A 25728-nucleotide genomic window follows, 5' to 3' on the forward strand; every position below is an offset into this window, starting at 1 on the left:
GCTGAACATGGATGTCATTTATTAAAATCACGTGCAAATTCCATGCCAATTTTATTTGTATTTTTTGTGTGATGTTCCAAACAACCTAACCTAAGATTTAATACCTACCTTATATTAGGTATCATTTGCAGTCTTGATTTATTATAATAAAACTATACGTACATAAGTTTTGTGTTTATCTGGTTTTTCAATAAAACTAATCCATTAGCGTGTTATCTGAGGTATGGGCAAACGGAGTTTTGCAATTAGGTAAACAGTCAATATCCTGTGTAAAAGGTATTAGGTAAAACTCAATATCCTGTTGTCGAATTTAAAAAGAAAGCCAATAATGAAATTGATACACTAAAATGTCTTGTCATGTCTACTTAAAATGGCACAATTATAGGCATTTTGAACATTCCAGCTCCACATAACATTAATGTTTGGGTTTCGAGGCATTCTTCATTTAAATTAGAATTATGTATTTAATTAAGTAATATTGGATGAAATAGGTGACCATGACGACTGCGACTCTTGTCGAAGCATTGAGAAATAAAAAAAAATACATATTATGTTTATTCGCAGTTTTGATCTGAATATAATATATTCAATAAATAACATACATCGCATTATTTACATCTGAGTAGTTAGAATAGGTACTTTAGTTATGCATAATTTTATGTACGACTAAAGTAACCGGTCGTAAATACAATTTCTCTTAAGACGCTGAAAACAACAAATAGGCTTAATCTATTCAATGAATGATTTTGATCGTATTTCAAAATAGTACTTACATAATGTGTTCGCATACTTATTTAAAAAAAAACTCAAGAAGGCTTGAGGTTATCCCACGATGCTGTATCAGCAAATTTCGGTGAATATGTCACCGTACAATTTAAATTTTTTCGGTTTTACGGCAGAATAAAATCAAAATATTCTATATTCAAGTAAGCTCATAGAAGTACTTTTGGACTACAGAGTACCTATGTGTATAAAGTACTATTAAGTTTTTATATATCCTGCCTAGAAATCGACACTTATGCATGCATATAGATTTTCCTTTAATTTAACCTTGTATTTAGTCCTTATTATGCCTTATTAATCAAGGGTTTTTTTAACATGATCTTGTAAGTTTTTTAATAGGCCTGACAAATCTTATAGAAACGAATACCACGCCCCATGAAGGGTGTTTTAACTTTGCGAAGACGGAAACTAAGTGTTATTAGTTTATCTTTCCTTCTCGTGCCTGTACAATGAATGTTATCGTTTTTTTTCAAAATAACTTAGTATTGTGAATTTACATATAAACATTGTTGTAAACATATTTTTAAGCAACTGTATGTTTACCCAGTTTATTAAAAACAGCTCGGAGTCTCTTAACGGAACTCAAAAGGGAGTCTTAAGCAACAAGATTATAAATAGACCGGACAGACCTTTTTTGTTGTATGAAAATATTTTCAATTTCTGTAGCGTAGCGTGAGACATAATACTACAAGAGCAATTCGAGAGGTATCACCATCAGTTAGTTGTCTAACTTTTCTAACCGCGTGTACTGCGGAGCTGTCTCTGTCAGGGACGACGTGAGGAATGTCGAATTACATTCGACATATAAAAACGCGACATTTTCCTTTACCGCTGAGCATAATGAACACATGAAAATTTACCGGGGCGTGCCCGGTTTATCCCGCGATCTTAGATTAGAAGAAAGTATTCAGTCCAGATAGGTATTATATTGGTAAAGACTGGCAAATAACCCACTTGATGTTAAGTAATCACCATCGCCCATAGATATTGGGACTATAAGAAATATTAAACTTCCCTTACATCCCCATTGCATCACCAACCTTGGTGCTGAAATCCCTTGAGCCACTACTTACACTGGCCCACTCACTCTTCAAATCGGAACAAACGATTAAATTGGCTGGTGACAACTCAGACGGGCTTGTACAAACCCCTTAAATACAGCATTTACGTTAACACAAAAAGTCCTCGAGTTGAAATAAAACCATTTTTTTTTAATAAATTGCTTTATTACAAACGTCTATCATCACTTGACAGTAATATCTAGACTAGTTTCTAAGTCGCAAACGATACTAATCTTATGAGTATACATTAAGTTAAACGTTGCTTAGTTCCTTACTGCAATATTGTCTAATAATCGAGTAACTTAACGGGCACAGATTCAACAGCGAATCGTAGAAAAAAAATATTAGAATTGTATGTTTTGGTACCAGGTCAAATTATACATAATTATTTTTTTGAATAAATCGATACTGATTTCTTAGAATATTTATTGCTCGTATACCTATTAGGATCAATATTGTGAGCAAATATAATACGTAACTACATATACACTTAAGATTTACGTTTCGTCTACTTTATAATCACTCATATTTTAATAAAATTAACATACTATGCGAAATCATCACATCGACTCCTTGGCAAAACAAAATTTGTATTATTATTAAAATAAATAGGTAAACATTTATCGATAAGAATTTTCTGTAAGGACTAATACCTTGGGCGGAGTATCCCAATAGGTATATGTACTTAAATATTTCAGTACTAATAAAAATTGTATATGAATTAGGCCGATTTCTGAACGAAACAGCAACAATATTTATTTTTATTATATTTATTTTAATCTAAGTAAAACAATCATTGATTGGTTTATTATCTACAAGTTTTAAAAATTGCACGATTAAGATAAAACATCGGACTGCGAGCACCGCGTCCGATTCTCGAGCTCTGAATGTTTTCATAAAACGTTGATATGTCGATTGCATTTCAATTTGCCGTCTATCCTGTAATGTAAGTTAAAAGCAAAACTGTATTTGAAATATACGAGACACCGATGTCATGTCGACCTAATTAATTATATCTACGGTCCTTAATCCTAAAGCGACTAGCGGCTACCGCGGGGCGGCGCGTACGCTACGGTATGTACAGTGTACGAGGCTACGCGCGCTACAAGCACGCGCTCACGGCTCAGGCGCTCACAACACAACATTGCACTACACCGTCGCAGTCGACGCGTCTCCTCTTCGTCTTCTGAGATTTGGTTCCGCTTACATTTAAAGAGTTTTAGCCTTTTCTAACAGCTCGTTGATGAATTTCTGAAAACAATAAATATATATGCATTACATATTTGTGTCCTATTTTTTTTTGTTTGGTGTCTTTTGAATCTATATCTAAGGGGTCATGTCTGACAGCTGGGGACAGGCGCATTAAAAACTTCTTTCGGTAACCGTTGCCAATACAAAGTAATTACAGCATTTTCTCTTCGTTTCAATATTTTTTTCAACATTTAGAAATAAATAAGAAAAATACTCTTTTTTCGTAATTGTTCCCTTTTATCTCTATCTTCCATTTCACACAAGTATTTTTAATTACAATGATACCTTTATTAAATATTGATCAATATAAACGAATCGTTTTGGCTTATTTTATAATTCCTTCATAATATATTTTGCGTAAATTATCGCGGTACCCTCGTTGCCGCTTGGTAAATACGTCTGACGAGATGTGGCACTTTTCTCCGCAAACACAGTTTAATCAAGCAAAGTCAACGACGCTCATCCGCCTTTTTAAGATCCACATATCACTGCGCCCTCTAGGCTAATCTAATTTTTTAATAACTATGATTTTACTTTTGAACATTAACAGCTGAAGTTACGATAGTCGTCCACCTATGACCATCGGATTCGTAATGTTTGCATTTTTGTAATATGAATCATTATATTTTTCTAATAAATTCTTGATATAATTAAACCTTTTGCTATTGCGATATAAATAAACATACAGATAAGTATAAACATTTTATCAATTAACGATACGAATATTTTAATTGTCTATAAGTTGCAATCTACTTACATGAACATCTTTTTGTGGTTTCTTCGCATCTGCTAATAACGTCTGAAAAGAGATTTAAATAATTTAAAAATAATAGTCAAATAGTGGCGTAAAGTGGAACAGAAAGACGATATTTTTAAAATTAAATATTTTTTATATCTTTTATATGAAATTTATGTGATATATAAACATAGTCATTATAATAAATAACAAACATTACACTTAAGGATATACATATATAATATAATGTAGGCAAGTAAAAAAAAGTATTTTTAAATCTGCTGATATGAAGCCATTTTCCAAATATCCAAACAATTATGAAGCTATTGAAGTCTTATTAAAGAAACATTGTTTGTGAAAACTGTTTATTTTACGATTGAATGAAACATTGTTTATTTGTATTATATGAAAGTTTATCGTTTCTATAGATAAAAAAGATATTTTTTAAAAATACCATTATTAAACATTATAAATTTCCAACGTTTGTTAGTTGTTCTTTCCCAGGCACCAGTCTAAGACCATACTTCCAAATTAATGATTGTTTGGTCCTTTATTTTTATTACCACATTTAAAATCTGCATCATTTTTTTTAATGCTCGAATATTTTAAAGCGCTTATTTGAAATCGTAGGAGCGTGTACACACATGCTCGTACATAATAATACCATTACAGAAATGCCAAAATAAAACAACACGGGTTTTATCGCAATGCAGGCTAGTTTCAATTGTTTTCAATTCATTGATTATTTTGTGAGCTATGTTGATCCTATTTTTGACAACTAATCAGCGTTGGCATGAATAAAATATGATGTTTTCAATAAAAATCAACGATTTAATAAAAAATGTTAAATTTCAATTTTACTTTTACAGAAATCAACATAAAAAAAATGATTATTAAGTTACTAACTAGGGTCGTTTAAATCTGAGAAATAAATATAATTATTATAATATTTGAATAAAGAATGTCCCAGTCGGTTTCTTAATTTGCTGTGAACAATTTCAATGGTGGAAAACACTCTTTTCACATCAGCTGAAGAAATTGCTTCACCACTGGAAACATTTTTGATCGTTCCTCTTCCCAAAATATAGTCAAATTAAATAATAAAACGAAAAAATCCTGATGTTTTCCAACCCTGCAACTACTACAAGGTAAAACCATCTTTTGTACTATGACCTCGTCAATATTTATCAGACATCGAAGAACGTGCCACGTCCGAAATCATAAAAGAGTACGAAGAATGAGGTATTTATGACGTCATTGATACATGTAGGTATAATCTTGTAGAACAAAACGTTAATAACTGATAATCAATAAACAAAATAACTATTTTGTGATAATAGTAATTGTTATGAGATAAAACAAATGTTTTGAGGTTTTTAACGTAGGTATTATACTGATAAAAGTAGTGTCAATGGACACTATATTATATTACCTTCACATGTATGTAACTTTAGTTACTATGTAAACAAATCTAGGAAGTCGATTGTAACCTACTTCTAAGGGTATCGATCTAAAACAAAGCAAGTCTCGCATATTATTCTGAAACGTGTGTATACCCCTAACATGTGCTGCCAGACAATTCTTTTTTATTTGGAATCCGGGGACATGAGTCCAAGAAACATGGGTTTCTTAGTTATAAGTTTTACTTGATTTGGGGCGCTGTCCCCCTATATATTTCATATTACTGTATTTATATTTTTAATATTTAAATGTCTCTGTCAGATGTCATCATAATAATAAATACGTATATAGAGTATTAGGAGTATGTATGATAGTTCTAACTTATTACGAGTATTTTTTTCTAAGGCACCATAGGGACCATTGGGACTTGCATAAAACGTAACGTGCGATTATTGGTAATGGTCTCACGTTATGCTCGTGACTTGAATACGTTGCGCAATATCATATAGATATAGGAAGTTACTTAATTACCGTGAGGTGCCGCCGGCGCAGATCATCACTGTCCATATCCAGCAATTCGTCGATGTCCACCTCTACCTCCTGCGAGGCCCCAGCTGGCGTCGTCTCCTGAGAGAAAAAGGCCATATTGTTAAGTACTATTATGAATCATATAAATCATACAAATATAAATAAATATTATGACGCCACATAATTATTGGCTTATTTGGTATATTGTGTAAGCTACATGTACAGAATATGACAGCCTTCCTAGCGAACGATCTTGCTGGTGGGTTAATTCTCTGCCACTAAATGTTTAGTAGAAAATAAATAAATAGAATAATACTGAAAACACTGACCGGGGTTTCATAGAGCTTTTGCAGCTCATCATACAGCCACATCTCGACGGCGAGACGTTTGCGGATCAGCGCCATCTGGTGGCTACCGTATTTGGCTGTTAGGAATTTTTCACGCCTCTCTTTTACCTGAAAAAAAAAAAGAAATGTTAATACAGTAATTTACTTATAGCGACGACTGCTACTAATATTTTAACATTTATACAAACGAGTTATAATATAAATATTAGTTTGTCGCATGATTTTTGTATTGGGTTCTCACATTTTTACAACATTTATCATCCTTTCTATGATAATCATCTTATCTTTTATTTATAAAACATTACTTTTTTGGACTTTATTTTGTTACAATGACATTCAACCACTTATTACCATGTATTTTTAAAGATATCAGAATAATTTATCTAGAGACGACATAATGACGACTTCCGTGGTCGAGTAGCGTGTACACCGGTTTTCATGGGTACGCCACTCCGGGGTCCCGGGTTCGATTCCCGGCCGAGTCGACGTAGAAAAAGTTCATTAGTTTTCTATATTGTCTTGGGTCTGGGTGTTTGTGGTACCGTCGTTACTTCTGATTTTCCATAACACAAGTGCTTAAGCTACTTACATTGGGATCAGAGTAATGTATGTGATGTTGTCCAATATGTATTGTTTATTATTTATAATGTCTGGATAAAACATACAGACACATTAAAATAATCACAACAAGCAATAGATATACCAACATATAAAAAACGATCGGTTTATTTAAAAAAATAAATAAAAAAACAATTCAAGCAATGTTTTCGTAAATCGTTTCACTCAACATTCAATTCAATACTGTGGATACGTGTGCCGATCGTTTTACAAGGGATATATAGATTACAAATGGCGCTTTGCCTCCGAATTAAATGAACAAATATAAGAGCGATCGTTGCAACAGAAATTGAATTATGAAAACAATACGTTTGTTTTCAAAATTCAACGTGTTATGAAAATTTACTTCAAGCTGTACAAATTTTAAAAGATATATTAGTATGTACAGCCTAAGGGTATCCGCTTATAAACTTTTTGCTGTACTTGTTTCAAATAACATTTGCTTAAAGAAAATACATATTTGCACAGTTTTTATTATTGTTTTTTTTTCTGAATTGAACCGAACAGACAAGATACAAATGGTATAATTATATAATCTGTTATTTGAATGTATAAAATTTAAATTTGAAATACGTATAAATAAAATTGCTTATGTAATTTAATTTTGATGATATTAAAGAGAATTAATGTCAATGAACAACAACAAGAGAGAGAGTAGTAGAGATGTTTCTAAATCAAAGAACATTTAAATGACTTTATCTACGAATAAAAAAAATATATGGAAGAAGAATTTGTTGAATTTTTTTTCTACAAAAAACGACTTTAAGCCTCCAAAGGAGCAGAAAGCAATTATCTACACAGATTACAGCGAGAAAAACGGCCTTAAGGTACTCGTTAGAAATACGAGTATCTACTTATTTCACTTCAATGGAAGCAGTAGAAGTGACTCTTTACACAGCAGTCGTTTACTTTGTAAAGACAGGCAAATATATCGCTTAGTCTCTGTTAGAATATATTCGACCCTTGAGTAAATAGATCACCAATAACATTTCGTGTCATCGTATAAATAAAAATAAAATTGGAGCAACTAAATAAAGGGGCCCCCCAACCAAATTTTGCATCCCCCCTAAATTTTGCTACCCAAGTCAGGGTATATAAACTACATTTGGCTTATTATTGTCTGCGCCTCTTAGCAGTTTTTAGGATCTTTATTAATTGGTCAAATAGATGTTTTTTTTTTTTAATAATATTTCCCACGTTTTATTTCTAATAGTCTAAGTCCTCCTACGTGTATGTTTCAGGTTACGCATTTTATACCGGCCCTCTTTTTCTATATATTCCGTTCACATTACACGGACGCAGGCGTGCTATTTATATATTTTATTCGATGTGTCATATGGTGATATATTAGATATGGTGGTTCTTGGTAGGAAAAGTATATGAACATTTATGGTAGATAATCACATGATCTAAATTTTTTTGCCAATTTATTTTAACGATAACATTACCATATTTACAAGAAAAAATGCAAAAAACCGATCCTTTTGTCCTTTGATCAGACTGATTAATCACAAAATAAATATATGTCATAATTTATTGCTTTTCAGTTTTGATTTGTAATTTAATGTCTTGATATTTTATTATTTATATTTTATCGAGACGGATCTATTTTTTTAAAACAGGTTGAATTCAAAACTCTTGTTGAATTTTACAAAAAAAACTATACACTACTTCTTTTGTTTTATGACAAAAGTGTACTTGTTAAAGTTAATGTGTCCCATAGCATTATTGAAAACAATATATATTTAAAGTACTGTATAGAGAACACATATCAACTAGATATAACGACTATGAAGGTACTAACTTCTAATGTTTGGAATATACGACCTGTTGAAATAAAAGTATTTAAGTACGTGACTTTGATAACTTTAAGTAATGGTTATAGGAAATGATAAATATAGCGTACCTCGCCCTTATCACTAAAGTTGACGTGTAGTCCGGCTTTAGCAGGCGAGCGCTCGGTGGGCGAGAGCGCCGGGTGCGCAGCGTGAGGCGGGTGTGGGGGGTGCGCCCGCGCCGGGAACGCGCCCGTCGCCGCCGCAACGCCGCACTCCATGCCGCTGCCGCCGCCGCTGTTGCGGCTCTGAAACGTTGTGTATCTATTACTAAACTTATAATTAGTATTAATACTTATCTAATTATTTTAATCTCATTCAATCGTAAAATAAACACCATTCTAAACCAAACTACTTCGATCAAAAGCATTTCGTTTTACTATAATAAAAAATATACTACTATCATTTTAGAGATATTTAATTATTTATTTTACCTATATTGACACCTTCATCTGTGTAAATATCTGAACTTAAAGTCTAACTTTTCAACTTAACCTTATATTTAGTATGCAGTATACCATTATGTCTAGAGAATTTCATACTGATGATACATACGAACTTACAATTTGAATAGTATGCATTACATTTTATTTGTATTAAATAAAAAATAATATATAAACTCACGACATTATAGTATCATGATAATTTTTTTTAAATTGGTTGCCCGTGCCGACTTCTTACGAGTAATAAGAATTTGCTTTCCTATAAGTCAAGTTGCATCATTTATACACATTACGAAAAAGAAAGGCACAATGTTTGATCCCTGTGGAAGCATCATATAATTATCATATATCATGCAACAAAATCTATGTAAATGTGTATATTCTTAGTCAAAACGCAGTCGGATAGTTTAATATGCAGGATTGGGCCGGATGCCAGATATTTCAATTTGTAAATAAAACGAAGTTTTATGGAAATCAACCATACTTTGCAAAAACTTTAACTATATTAAATTGTTGTATTTATTTCAATTTATGTATTATGCCATTTTATTCACCAGTCTTAACCCTTACACAAATATTGACGCAATATTCAAAGGCACGTTACGTAAGTTAAACTTCAATAGCGTAATGGTTTACGGGCCGCTTAGCTATATCAAAAGTCGCTGGATTGATCATGGTTGATTTGATGGATGACCCCTTGGGCTATTGTCGTCCACACTCATAACACAAGTGATAAGTTTAAAAGGAGGGGTAAATAGAAATATTAGTAATTCCTTAATTAGAGTTTTTAAGTCCAATATCAAATTCTTGGTAGAACAAATATTTCAGTGCCATTTTTTAGGAGCTTTTGCAAGCATGAAATAAGCCATTATATCATATTACTCAGGTACTAATGTTTTATTTCGTTTATTACAATTATAGTATTAAAATAAAGGACAAATAAAAAAAAGCGGCACATACATATATTTTGATTAAATTAATTATTTAAAAAAAAAAATAGATTAAAAAAAAATATGTATAAAATATTTACACTGTTAAATATAAAAATAGAAAGACATTCAGACGTCTAAGTTACAACACTTCGATTTCCTTTATCAAAAAATCTTAATGTATTCTAAGAGTCAATAGAGATGAAAATAAACATATGTTATTACTTCGATGGCAACATGGGCTACCACGGGCTCTCTTCGAGCGTATCTACCCGACTATACGTTTGTATGTAAGTGTGGTGCAAGCGCGGCGGATGCGGCTCCACGTTACGTAGCGGCCTACACTAACGACCACTTACTGAGCTCGTACCAGCTCTCAACAACATGAGTATCGTACAAGTGTTTTAAAAAATGAAACCATCTTCATTTGCTATAAAAAAAATTAACGTAAGATTATCTGTTTCAAAAAGACAGTTCACAACTCTAAAAAATATTTCAAGCTAAATATGGTTTTAAGCGGAAGGTTATAAATAAAATACACTTTTTTTAATGATATAAGTAGGCGGACGAACAAATGTACCACCTGAGTGGTCACCACCGCCCATAGACAACGGCGGTGTAAGAAACATTAACCATTTCTTACATCACCAATGCACTACCAACCTTGGGAATTAAGATGTTATGTCCCTTGTGCCTGTAGATACACTGGCACAATCACCCTTCAAACCGGAACACAATAATACTGAGTACTGCTGTTTGACAGTAGAATATCTGATGAGTGGGCCCTACCACATATCAAAATATTCCCTCCAGCTTGAAAGGTTTACGACTTTAGTTACATCCGAATTGTGCTATTACGAGGACTAACTAGGTAATCTATACTAATATATAAATGCTATTGTTCCTCTGTCTGTTTAAGCTTAAACGTCTGAAACGCTTTAGATATTTGGTATGGAGATAGTTTGAGTGTCGGAGAAGGACATAGGATACAATTAATTCACTCCTTTTTAAAATTGGGGGTGACGGTTTATACGCCATAGGTAGTTTTATAAATTTCGAACGGGCAAAGCCGCAGGTTCAGCTAATGTCTTATATTTTACTCGCCAAAATACTTGCAATGGCCGCCCAACGTACATTGGATATAGGCAATCTTTTAACATACGCATTCGTTGCCCCTGCTCCGCTAAGCCACGAGTAGTCAGTTAGTAAGAGAATTTATTTGACTCTGGGATAGCTGCCAAGCGATACTCCACAGCAAGCGTCGACGACCTAAATTTTAACCCTCGGGACTGGGTGAGGATTCAATTCTGCTTCACCGTGTCCTTTTGGATGTGCACTATGCTTGGCAGCACTTCAGCGTACATCTCAACGCATCACGTGCTTGCAAATTGTTTTCTATTAACATACGAAAGGACACAATACACAGGTACAGGTGAAGAATCCAGTATCAATATTTTACTTTTTTGTTTTTCCCTACCGTCATAAAATTCGCCTAGTACGGAGGGTAATATTCATCGAACTTGATTTCCAAGGTGTCTTCTCCATTGCACGTGACATTGGCGAAATTAAAAAAATATACATATTTTATACATGATTTTCAATAAATTAGAGATATATATTTCTACTGTAAACCTTGCAAAATAATTCTTCAAAGTTTTTTATGAGTTAAAAAAATAATAATCATATAATCACAACCAGCGTAAGTTGGAAAGTGACTCGTCGGTTTCGTGTCATCCACGTTACCCTGACCTGTACCAACTGTATAGTAGCTACGAACGTAATGCAATTACTCAAGAACCGATGACATTGCATAATTTAAAAGTAAATTACAATTTTTAAAATGACTTTTTTAATATAGTTAATGATAATTTAATTTCTTTCTGGTAAAAAACTATGGTGATTATTAATTATCGATAAAAATAATATCGAGCACTTCCCTCAATTCTGCACTCATCAGCCTGTTATTACATCATTTTTATTAGAGTTCCTTACCAAAATTGTAAAACCCTATTACTAAGTTATAGGTGAAATTTTCACAGATGATGTATTTCTGTCGCCGCGATAACAACAAATATAAAAAAAAGAATAGAATAAATACAACAAACCGTTTTTATAGATATTGGTACGAACGCTTCGTGCGGGAGTCCGACTCTCACTTGGCCGGTTTTTAGTAAGAGATATAACTTTCATATGTTTTCCCACTATGCTCACAATAACACTAAATTTAAATATGTGTGAAATTACGTACGTTGATAATTATTGCTCTTTGAAAAATATGCGATTACGTCACGCTTAATGTACAAATCAGCCAAAGTGGTCAGTTATATGTCAGTAAAAATACGTTCGATAAAACGTGTTGGACATTTTACCGGTAAAAAATAAAATTGTTACCAGCCGAATACCGAACATAAAATCAATATTTATCCCATCCCTATTAATTATATTAGGTTGTTGACCGATGGCAATGTTATGAAATTCTCGTTACAATCTACCTCGACACGCGTGCACAGGCAGACCTAGATGACAATCGCACTCGTATTATTGTATATTTATATAATATAAAAGATGTTTGAAGTATTCTAAACAGAATATAATTATATATGTATATAGAGATACATATAAAATTTGAAATTACATAAAGTTAATTATATATTTATACAAGTTAATTATTTATTATACGTTAAAATAATATAAAATTTTGAACCTGGGATCTTATGATTCGCGTACAAACAAGCTACCTACTAAAGCAACGAGATAGGCATTGTAATTAAAAGGTAACGTAGAAAATATAATGCCTGTGATATATATTATATCAATGTTGTTTATATCTTTAAAGACGTATCACTTTGAAGCTTAACCAAATCAGATATTTATTTTAAGTGCTTAGTTTTAAGTTGATTGTGTAACTTTTTCAATAAATAACATATCAAGATTGGTAGCGTCCCCTGACTAGCACATAGCACATTAGATTGCCGTAGAAAGTAAATATATATAAATCAAAAAAATAAATCAATAATTATAATAATAATTAATTACACATTAATTACACATAACTTTAACATTAAAAAAAATCGTCTTTCCAGAAGAACGACGAGCTCCAACTCCAGCGAAGATCTGGTGCTGTTTAGTAAATAAGAAAAAACTGCAACACCTAACTAAAACTAAAAATGAGAAAAAGGCACGGGCAACTGTGAGTCCGGGATTTTTTTTTAAACTCTTGGATGCCCGCACGTTATGGCAGGTAAGAGGTAAGAACGTCTTACCCCTTACACTCGTAAACAATATAATTTCACTACCAACCTAAATGACACATTCCACGTGTAAAAATTCAAATATATCCATATCTAATACCTATAACACGCTGGATGAGTAGCGGAGGAACATATTGTTATCGTAATGAGAAACAAAGGCTTAGCAATCATTAACCCTCTCGGACGCTGGTAAAGTTGATGTACGATAACTATCGCACACAGCCGAGCGTGCTTCCTACGAACCGTGACCCCGTACTCGTCCAGCCCCTCCCCCCGTTACACTCTACAATCAAACCACTCATTGGAATTAGTCCCTAGTCTCCACTAGCCTCAACGGTCGGCCTCTTCTAGACGCCTCAGTATATTGTCAAGCTTCAATCGCTGACTTGCTTCTACAATGCAACTAGATAACGCGCGTTTGTTTCTGTGTGCGTGTGTATCTTATAAAATATTACTTTTAAACGGGCGAGGCATTGCAGCATGTCGCCTAAACTACGGCCGAAGTAAAGCGAGGATCCACAAGTACTACTTGAAGGCAAGGGCAAAGGGTATGCTAGTTGCTAGGGCAGCTTTATACGCCGTCTCATACATTATCCATAATAAAATGTACTGAAACGAGCGTAAATTACTTATCCTTATGCTAAATGCACTATTTTCTGAAGCAATGAATGAATGAACGAATGAATGGATGAATGAAGATAATAATTTCAAGCAATAGTTAGTACCCACGTTGTTATATTAATTATAATAAATAGAATAAAATTATAAAGATACAAATGAAATAATATAAAATTAACTAAACTGAATCAAATCAATACAAGTTAAATTACATCAACCCGTAAAACAACCCATAAATCAAAACAAATTATTATAATATATTATTAATTTGTATACCACAAATATATTACGATATGAATACAGTTTAAATAGAAAAAAACTATTAAAGATCTATTAGCTAAGTAGCAATCTCTGCCAGACAACCTTGCAGATTAAACTTAATATATTAAAGCAGACTCTACAGACACTTAAAAATAAATCAATCTACGTGTTTGCAGATCAAATAAGAATATTTAAAAATAAATTATTAAAATAGCTTGACTCTTCAAATGAACATATTAAGCGGTAAGTTAAGGTAATTTTTGTTTCTCTTGTTTTATTTAATAGTATTAGTAAAATGTGAAGTATTTACATATATATAACGCAAATCTTAATTTTTTTCTTTATATTTAGTTTTTATAATAATAATGTTTACTTCGTTTTAGATGTATAATACAATAATATAAACTTATTTAAGGAATTGTATCGCGGCACGATAGAGAAACGTTATAATCATTAGCTAATTACAAAACGACCGAAGCTTGTTTATAAACATTATGTAACAAATGTTGAGATAATATTTAATCGCAATCAAACTGCGTAAGCAAATTTACTTCAAATCGGTGACAACAATCCGCCCGCCGTCGCATAGCTTTTAAAGGCGTCTTTACAAGTTGTTCCACAAAGTTTATAAACTTGCGCTATAGATATGACAATTGGGTAACAGCGAGAAGCTTAACTGCGCAGTGAGATGAAAACGATGAAAGCAAAGTGTAGGGTGACAAGTGCCTTTATTCCGAACAAAGGTATTTACTCGCACTGCAGCCGACCCTAAGGTGACTAAACTTCGATGTAATATTTGACTAGACAGAGTTTAAGAACCGAAGTCAGCCGTAGGCTATTAACCTCTTGAGTACATAATATTTATTACTTTACATACATTTATTCAGTTGGAATTTAATGTATTGGAAATATAAGATCACATTAAAATAAAATAAAACTTATTTATATATCTTTTTTTATTTTGTAATTGGATTGATTGATTGGAGTTCGTATTGAACCTCGAATCAAACCAACTAAAAAACGCTTTAGGTTCTTAGTCATTGGGTTGGAAATGATATTTCTTATCTCAATACTCAATTTATTGCGTTCTAAGAACCTCTTTACTACATTAACATCAGGCGATTGCACTCAAAAGGCATGGTGGATTTTCGCTAAATAGGTTTAATAACAAATGTATAGATCTACACTCTAAACTCAAATAAAAAGATATAATACATATATATTAAATCCTAATACGTATAGACTTATTTATATTGCTTATAAATACTATAATTAGACAAAAAATATTGAAGCTTAAAACTTAATAATGGTAATAAAATATGCAGGCAAACAAAAATAACAAATACAAATTAATAACAGATACACCACAGTCATGGACTACATGTGTACAGAGATACAAACATATATAAATAACAGAACAAAATAAACACAAATATATGAGAATAATATAAAAAAAAATCGTTATTAAACGTAACTTAAGTAAAAGCGTGGTGGAATTAGCTCCAAAACCACATCAATCAGTGAGGAGCCTTAGCCCAGCAGTGGGTCTTTTAGAGGCTGTTACTGTTTTTTTTTTTTGACATATTAAAAACCAGTGCCCCGCCGCGTCTTTGTCAGAACGCTATAAATTCAAAAATTATTGAACAGATTTTCATACAGTTTTCCACGAATGCAGTGATTCCTGAGGAAGGTTCGTGAATATACCATAAGAATGTGCCATCCTGAAGAAGATATCATTAGCAAAAAATATAAAACAGATTGCTGATCCTAAATAATCACCCTTATTATAATATATAATATTGAATTAATATCGTTAGTATCATAATTAGTTCACACGTGAATATACCATAAGAATGTGCCATCCTGAAGAAGATATCATTAGCAAAAAATATAAAACAGATTGCTGATCCTAAATAATCACCCTTATTATAATATATAATATTGAATTAATATCGTTAGTATCATAATTAGTTCACACGTGAATATACCATAAGAATGTGCCATCCTGAAGATAATCAAATATAATAGTAGGAAAATATATTAATATCGTTAGTATCATAATTAGTTCACACGTGAATATACCATAAGAATGTGCCATCCTGAAGAAGATATCATTAGCAAAAAATATAAAACAGATTGCTGATCCTAAATAATCACCCTTTTTTATGGCAGATGACCAGAGTGCAGGAAGAAACTATATCAGGCAGCGTGAGAATAAGGCTAAGTATACGGCAATACATTGAACAATATTAACAATATTCAATAAGGTTCTAAGTTAATTGGCTAAAATATAACGGTGATAATTGTAGATGTCGGATAAATCGTGCCTTCTGGGAGCTGTACTGGCGTACGCCATGCAAACGAATTGAATGAAATGTATTACTATATTATACGATTTATGTATACCCCTAGTCTACTCGTGCGAAGCCGAGACGGGTAGTCAGTAAATATTGAAATATATTAATATCCCTCCTTATTGACTTTGGGCTACGGTAACCTATCTCAAAGACTAGGTATTTGTGCGATACAGTTCAAGCACAGGTGTGCACCTTCGTTTACATAGTCCCATGGGACGACAATCGGACATGACGGGGGAGAGACCAGGTGCAGAGGAACTTAATGTACTTTACAAGGCACGTGATTGATATTCTGGCAACTTCCTGAATTCGGTTTGTAAATGTTATAACACAAAAGGCCTTCCATAAAAATATATATATGTGAAAACTTTCACGTCGAAGTCTATTAACCTCAAACATATGTTTTTACTAACTATATATAATATATATTTAAATACCACTGACTGATTCGTTAAAAGATCTCCGAAAATGTAGATCCAATTTACCTAAATTTAGCATAGTTACTACTTTTGCGACGTAGCCGTCCAAGAAAGGGTTTTTGGAATTTCAAATTTAATAGAAAAGTGCGAGGGGGAACTTGAAATAAATTTTTCCCCATACTAAGTCGGGACGGGCACTTAGTATATGATATAATGTTTGAATGTAAAACTATTGAAGGTTTTACTCTGTCAGATGTACGGAGTAGAACGCGTTAATATTTTTTATACTCACAACCAGCTACGCTTTCACACGGGAGGCACGATTGCCTCTTGTACCTAAAAATAACTGTTTGGATATAGAACTCAACAACGCGATAGTCCACGTGTTACATTTTGCGTTTTCGTTACGATAAACAAATTGTATTCGTTTATGAGAAAGATGTATACAATAAAGTGCTATACTGTTATTTTTAAAATTTGGGTGCTGATTAATAAAATTATTATAAATGATTAAATTAGATTGTTATTCTTGTCGAAAAATTAAAAATGACATTGACTATTTTTGAAATATTGCTGTTTTTTTTTTATAATTTGTATATTATGTCTTGTACAAAAAAATGCAAATACGAACTTCTTTTATCATCCACATAAAAATATAATTTTGTACATTAACTAGCTACACGTCGCGGCCTCGATCGTTAAAATAAGGGTTTAAATAAAACGTTTGCATCGTAATACATATAACTCAATTTTTTACGCAGAACACGCCAGTACTGCTCCGAGCCGGCATGATTTTTCTGACATCTTTTACAATCGTCGTATTTCAACCAATTTAAATTAAACCTTAAAAAAATACAAAATTCACTTAAACCATGAATAATTTCGTCCATTGTTTGAAACTGTATGAAAATACTTTCGGTGGCTTTAGTGTTTATCGCGTTCGGACGGACAGATAGGAGCTATGGAGGGACTTTGTTTAAAGCTATGTAATATTTTATAAGATTTCAATTTATGAATAGTCTGCGAAATCTTTATTATAGAAAGGAATACATTGTCCCAAGTAGGACGTGTTGAATTTGCGTGGGAAACTTGGTATTCTAAGTTTACTTTCACCTCTCTTGTTTATAAAACAACTGTCGCTGATTCTATCAAAATATATATAATATATATTACATAATACTATTCTAGAATCATAATATTGTTATGAGCATGTTATGACGAAACTGTCAATTAACAGTTCCAATACTGGAAAATGATTTGAATTTTCTAGTATAGGAAATAGTATTATCTTAATATAATAGTAGGAAAATATATTAATATCGTTAGTATCATAATTAGTTCACACGTGAATATACCATAAGAATGTGCCATCCTGAAGAAGATATCATTAGCAAAAAATATAAAACAGATTGCTGATCCTAAATAATCACCCTTTTTTATGGCAGATGAGCAGAGTGCAGGAAGAAACTATATCAGGCAGCGTGAGAATAAGGCTAAGTATACGGCAATACATTGCACAATATTAACTGCATTTTATTTTATATGTAGATAAAGAGGTTGTTACATGTTTATACGGTATATCTCAATTTTTTTTAGGCACGAACAATCGTCAGACAATTGTCAATTTCCATAGACTACGCGAGACTGCGAGCCGAATGTGTTAGTTTATTTAGTCTGTTGATATCGAATGGTTCTATACACAACATATTATGCACTCCTACTACTAATATAAGATAATATTTATAGTGAAAAAAAAACGTGCAATGTTATACCGTGTGAACTCAATATTAGTTACATAATAAGTGACGACGATGACATACAGTTTACATATACAAAGATAAGATAAATTAACATATCTGTTATAAATTCTGTACTAGTTTAATGTACACGCTTTAGTAATAATTTGCAGACTCTTTACAATGGGTGTAATAATGGCAATAAAACAATATAACAACGAAGCAATATAAGATAGCAGTATTACGTTCCACTGGTGCAAGCACGTCAGCTATTTTGTTCTGACTGATATCTCTTTGATAACGTGGAATTGTTGTCTTGTCGAAATATAAGAGCGAAGGCACGTAGGCTGCACCTGTGTCTGCGCATACAATCGTGCACTATACGCCCTTTGTAGTTTGTCATGTTGGCATCACACGATCGTCCAACTGTCCAACTTGACTCCAATCTGTCAAAACTCACGATCGATCAAAGCAGACTTTCCATACAGATGCTTCTGCGCTATACCTTAACACTGACGTGTGTCACCACGATCCAACACCGTCAAACATTCACAAACTATCTGTCTACATGGATCTACGTGGAGGGTTGGACGATCGTGTGGAGCCGGCATTAGTCTACGTTGAGAATAGCCGCCGTGGCCGATATCAAGCAGGAGAAGATTATTGTCATCATATATAATCTAAAATAACGCAATTACACATATGTATACATTATTAAAAAAAAACATTGTACTTATTAGTTTCACAGCGTTTAAAAATTCAGTTGGGATCAGAGTCAGTCATATCTATTGAGTTATCGACAGTATTCCCGTGTAAAGAGCGATGAACTCTACTTAAAAAAGCTAATCATTAGCAACAGGAAATATTTAAGGTTATAAAATGTTTAAATATTATTATTATATTTGTTACGTACCTACATATAGGTATTATAAGAATATGTTTTTTTAATATGTACAAAATGCGTTACGCATTGCGAACATGATCATTGAGCGATTATAAATCAAAATTACTTATCTTAGTGAAATGACTGTCAATCGTAAAAACCGAGTTATCAATACAAATTTAGCTGTTAATCTTGATAATAGTATCTACATAAATTTAAAATAATATAATTCAGAAATTGAAACCGGAAATAATATAAATAACGTTTAATTACAGTCTGATATAAATAAAGTACCTAGCAGTCGAACTAAGAGATCACGCTTCACGACCTGCCTCAAGAGTACCGAACAAGAGCGGCGCGGCGTGGCTATCGACCGCGCCGCCACGACGCGCCGTCCGCGCCGCGAGTCTGCGACGGCACCTTATAATGTAATTCATTATAATGGTAATTTGTACAGATCTGTCATGATGATGAATATTATATCATACGATATGGGTTTGTTTATGTAAAAATGTTACTCAAGAGTTCCACTGTATGATGGTTATAAATATCAGACATCTACTACGAAACGTCTAAGTGTCGAAGGACGACTAGTAAGAAAAAACAATGAAAGAAAAATAATGGCCAAATAATCTAAGAGAATTAGCTTTAGATATATCTACGAAAAATATACATTACCAAAGTAAATTAACTACAAGGTTTTTAGTTCGATGACTGAATATCGCTTCGTTAAGTTTACTTCAAATATAAGCAGCTTCTAATTGTTATTAATGTATTAAGAGTTTACTTCTTCGTAGAACAGTTCAAGGATGGTTATGTAACGTAAGATAAAGACAACTCAAAATAGACGATTTTGAGTAAAATGTGAAGCAGTATTTTTTAAAGATGTAAAGCATTGTGCAATGTATTAAGTATTAGAGCTGTGTTTATAAACACAATGTCATAAGGAAAATAAACATGTATTAGGTCTCACATAATGTCTATTGTATCTTACTCTGTAAATGCTATAATAATTGGGTCTTAAAGAATGTTCCTTAGCTGTATTGTTTTAAAAAGTGACATCTTTCACTTGCTTCTGGAACGTTCTCGAATGTGTTAACATGCGAATTAAATCTTTTCTCATCTCATTGGTAAAAATGATGCAATTAAAATTAATTCATTCGCATTTCCGACATTAACCTATCTTCTAAGTTTACTTCTTCGTAGAACAGTTCAAGGATGGCTATGTAACGTAAGATAAAGACGACTCAGCATAGACGATGTTGAGTAAAAAAGTGAAGTAGTATTTTTTAAAGATGTAAAGCATTGTGCAATTGTACCCGAGTGTACCGCAGCGTACAAAGCGCGGCGGAGCGCGTCGCGCGAACCCAACACAACACATGAGTGCTCGCAACTTGCACTGAACACCTTTCATTCCTCTTTAATACATGCACGTTGTACTGTTTTTAAATTAGAACTAATTTCTTAGTTTAATTACTACCAAATTATATAAATATATACCTTCCCATACAACTAAACGTCGAAATAACGCTAGTTTTAATATGACTAAATTCCGGTTTCTCTTGATATTAAATATAACGTCATCGACAAAAGCGTAGGTTTTTCTTTAAAAATATACCGATTTAAATTTATATTTAAATCAGTATATTTTTATAATTAATACGATAAATTAGGTATGCGTAATTAAAGGAAAAACACCGTATGGTATAAGAGGAACGCCTCCTAGCGATAAGCCGTGTAATTATACTTTGTACAAAAACAAACATGGTATAAAATATTTTTCTGAAATCAGTCTAACGACTATAGCCGTAAGCCAAACGGCTTAAATAATATGAAATTTCACCATTGTCAAATATACTTCTCATAGATTGACAAATTAATTAGTCCACGCAAAGTACAATAAATGAATTATAAAAAACTAGCTCGAACGAAGTTTTGCTACCAACATTAACATAATTTTATAATTTAGTTCGGCCGATGGACAAACTTTCACTAAAAACGATAATGAGTCAACGTGAATTTCCTGTGTGAGATTTGAAAAGAGGTCAACAAAGGTCATGAAGATGTTTATGTCCTACGTTCATATCCCTGACGACGGAACCGGACTGATGACGGTAATCTTCGGCAGCAACGACTAAGCATACTTTAACAGCGTTGCTCCACACCAGCGATATATCGGCGCTAGAACGCGTTGGTTATAAAATAATTAACGGATACGCGTCATATCCCGAAATAGAGACGCGACTACAGCATCACGCATCTATATCAAAATTCTAAATAGTAATACCGCTTCATCGACCAATTTCTTAGTATTTTATGTATTGAAAAAAATATATTTTGGCATTTCCTCTTATATAATGTTGAGGGTTTTATAGCAAAGTTCATGACTTACTGCTTAACGAGTATTAAAAACAGATAGCTAGATTTTTTAGTATTCAATAAAAAAAATATTGTTTCAATGAAACAAACCTAACGATGGTCGAGTTAATCAAGTCACTGTGATCTGGTTCGCTGGCTCATCGTTGCAAGTATTCCTGTAATTATTATTATGCAATATCATATGAGAATGGCTCTGACTCTGTGTAGGTATTATACATATGTGGCGCGTGACTACGTCCGCGCTAGCCGAAGCCCTATGTGTTCTTATTATTCTACTTTGTTAAGATTATATTGTGGATATTATAATATTGTGAATTAATAACATTAAAAAAACACATTTTTTTTTATTTATTGAATATTTAATTTAGGTCCATATATTAAGAAGACATTCTGTTTAGTCTATAATTAGACGAATATTATGATGTTGATATATATTAAACAATGTTTATTATTATAAATTCTTATCATACCTACATGACAATAGACTATAATATGCAGAATAATTAATGCTTTGACCACTAAAATTATCTAAATTCTAATCGGGTGTGTTTGTGGATAAATAAAACTTAATGCCAACATTACCATGAGTACTACCATCGACAAATACTGAGTTTACTCGTTTACCTAATATCTAACGCCTGAATTAGGTATACGGTTTTCAGAAATGTTTTTCTTTTTAAATTTGACCGAATCACTGATCTGCAATATAGTCTATTGCGATGTTTAGATAAATATCGAACCACTAGATAAGATAACTTCACTCGATATTTTAATATAATTTACATTAAGTAGAGTTTTAGGATATAAAATGTATTAATTGTGAAGTCCATTTCCTTGTACATTTCCGTTCTCTGAACTAAGTTTTGTCTTCTTGGGAAATGATTATTTTGTGACGAGTTCTTGGGTCAATCGTGGGATGGGTTTCGAATGTTTATTTAACGAAATGACTTTGTTTATAATAACATAGTAACTGTGTTGTTATCTGCTGTAGTGATGGCTAAGTAAATAGTAAAATAAGAATAGGTCTAGGTCATTAGCTTCCGAATAATATTCATAATTGCATATTCACAAGGGTTTATCTTCACATCAATCATTATTTAATTACTTAGTTTCTTTAAAGAAATCGCAAACACAAGCAGCCGGCTGTGTTGTATCAGTAATTAGGCTAGCCGTGTCAAATTACCGTTAATGAGATAAGCTGTACCTACGTCCCGTGATAAAAAAAATAATCAATTGTTAAATAAATTAAATAAAAGTAATCCACGATTCTTTTTTTTTGTGTAAGTTTTATATTAAAAATAATTTATTTGTTCCGAATTTAACTTATAACGATTGTATTAATTATGTATTTTGTAACCAAAGCTCTCGCAGCCAGTGGTCGGTAGCGAAGACGGGACCGTTAAATGAATCTACGTCACGCGAAGAATCAGAAGAGAAGAATAAGGCACTGAAAATTCAAATCATACCGAGATCGTGTCGGAAGTGAGGGTCCCTCAGGAACACTATAGTCTCTTGACAGACCGGCTTCGCTCCTCTGGATACTAATTCAAAACTAGTAGAATTCCTCCGTACACAGTTAGCATACTTGATACAATACAATCACTTCGTATTACGTACGTAACGAGCAACGCGCGGATTAAGACTGGCGCACAACGAGTTTACGACGGTAGACGCGGAGTGCGGGACGTAAGCGGCGATCCGCGCATCATGAACGCGCACTAATGTCGGGGGCTGGCCCGATGGACAGCAGCCGGCCCGGGCACCCCACGCTCGCAGGTGAGTGCCCGGGTGGTGGTTGACTAGAGGAATGGCGCATCAGGCTTCATAAAATGTCTGCATGTTGTCTGAGTTCATATTCATCTAAACTATGCTGGGGTTATTGGACGAATGGATGTTAGTCAGTATTGATTCTGTGATTAAAATAAATACTTACACGATGTTTTATGATGTGCTATAAATATTAAGAACCTAATTATCTACGCAAACATAAAAGAGAATTGTAGTAAAATTATTTATTAGGAAAAAAATACATTGTATATAACTAATAGATAAGGATACTTGATGAGCTGATAAGTAGGTGTATTATCTATTTTATTTTAATTAAATGAAAAGTCACCTAAAATTAAAAAAAAAACATTGTCTCCTTATAATTAAAATAAATTATTCATAATTTATTATTAAGTAAAAATAGATTTTCTTAGCATTTTGTTTTTTATACTTATATCTAATTTTTGGATTATCTTTTGTTTTTTAGTCTACCTAATGTCGTAGCGATAAACAAAATTGAAGTTCCTCATATCGTCATATTATATACATAAGTAGCTAACACGTTATCATGTTATGCATTTAAAAGATAAACTGAGATTGTACAAGGTTATCAGAAGCTTGCAGTAATTGTTGCAGTGAGTAATTGTTCATTTATTTTAAAAGCAACAATGATTCTAGTTCAACATTAAAAAAGTAGTTCAATCGTCTCATATATTTACATCTTTGATATATTTATATCTAGTTATGCTAAGTAACAAAACAGCCGCATAGGGCCACGGGATATCATAGGTCCCCAAATAAATTGAGACGGAAATTACCCAAAATGTATAAGTGTTGTAAGTAGATTTAAATGGAAACACATTATATTGTTGTAAGTTCACAGATAAATTATTTGTATTTACTATTTAATCACTTCGTTATATATATAACTATAACTTTCAATAATATCGTGACGAAATTTAAACAGCGATAAGTATGGATGGATGAGTATTGAAATATTAAAATGTGTCTGCTACACGTGCGAAGAGGCCAAAAAGACCTAGACTACCGCATTATCGCATTATCATATAATACATAAACGCGTTGCGTATTTCCAATATTTATAACCTCTATGATCGTATTTTAATGTCCTGAAAATTATGGTATGACGGAAAGATTAATTGGAATGTTCAGGCAAATTTGATGATTGAAAGAAAGCAACATTTAATAATTCTTAACCACCTTAGCACAAATTTATTTCATACAGGCACCTTTATAAAAAATATTTTATACATACATGTAAAATAATGGATATTCATATACTCTATTCCAATTTCCAACCATAAGAGGAAAAAAGCCAAATAAATAACATTTGACCACAAATTCTCGCGATATAATTGGTCGAGAGCTTGATTTATCTATGATATTCACCACGGATTTGCGAAAAAATGGCGTTTTAATCGTCGACGAAACTGTTATCGGAATTTCGGAAGTAAAATTAAAGTGGGAATAAGTAGTTAAATGTAATAGTGTTGTATTATAAATAAAGATATATTCATCATAAACTCTTAGTAGTGCATAATATGGCTGAGTTATTTGTAAATCTAAGGTTTGTTTATCTTTTTTCTTACTTCCATTAGAATAGGCTATAGGTACTATGTGGTTAAGTTACGACCTACTGGTATGTTACCTACAATGCAAAAGAAGAATCACAACACTTGCTTATTTATTATCAAAAATAAAAGCACCGCTCAGTAAAATTCACACCTCTAGGAGCTCGAATTCCTTTTTTATCTACAATTGTTTTATACACTTAAACTATTCATATTTTGACTTGAAAACTATTAGGAGGTGGAGTCATTTTCAAGGTGCGCCCACCGACTAACCTACCTAAATACCGTTAGACACACAAACTTATTATTAAAATACGACGCTAAACTAAAACACGAAATAATTATGCTCATCTTTACCTTAATCATTCTCATAAATTTTGCTGTATTTAATTTAAATGAACACTACGCAATCAACAAGCGAGCGAAGCTGAGTTTAAAATATAAACAAAAATAAGTTAAGACTATACAAGAGTGAAGGTGGACGACGCGCCGTGGGACGCTAAGCTTTTGTTTGTGGTCCATTGAGGCGGCGG

At 32.6% G+C, this 25728-nt stretch overlaps 1 protein-coding gene across 1 annotated transcript; it reads right to left on the minus strand.

Annotated features, from left to right (window-relative positions):
- Nucleotides 1-1987: 1987 nt before the first annotated feature.
- Nucleotides 1988-23515, minus strand: LOC113403998 (protein phosphatase 1 regulatory subunit 14B). The gene is made up of 6 exons (XM_026644733.2): nt 23303-23515; nt 8632-8808; nt 6090-6215; nt 5764-5859; nt 3853-3894; nt 1988-3095 (listed from the first exon to the last, which is right to left on the minus strand). Exons 2-6 carry the CDS (start codon nt 8779-8781, stop codon nt 3054-3056), a joined length of 456 nt encoding a protein of 151 aa, XP_026500518.1. The 5' UTR covers nt 8782-8808; nt 23303-23515; the 3' UTR covers nt 1988-3053.
- Between the last annotated feature and the right edge of the window lie 2213 nt (nt 23516-25728).

Source organism: Vanessa tameamea, chromosome 10 (assembly GCF_037043105.1).
Source record: "Vanessa tameamea isolate UH-Manoa-2023 chromosome 10, ilVanTame1 primary haplotype, whole genome shotgun sequence".
Classification (NCBI taxonomy): domain Eukaryota; kingdom Metazoa; phylum Arthropoda; class Insecta; order Lepidoptera; family Nymphalidae; genus Vanessa; species Vanessa tameamea.

What these genes read in the sequence shown, in the direction of transcription:
- LOC113403998 (XM_026644733.2), bottom strand. Translation starts at nt 8,781, where the DNA reads ATGGAGTGCGGCGTTGCGGCGGCGACGGGCGCGTTCCCGGCGCGGGCG. An exon ending in TGCGCCGGCGGCACCTCACG is followed by an intron (nt 3,895 to 5,763) that starts GTAATTAAGTAA and finishes ATCTCTTTTCAG; the next exon opens with ACGTTATTAGCAGATGCGAA. An exon ending in AACCACAAAAAGATGTTCAT is followed by an intron (nt 3,096 to 3,852) that starts GTAAGTAGATTG and finishes TATTGTTTTCAG; the next exon opens with AAATTCATCAACGAGCTGTT.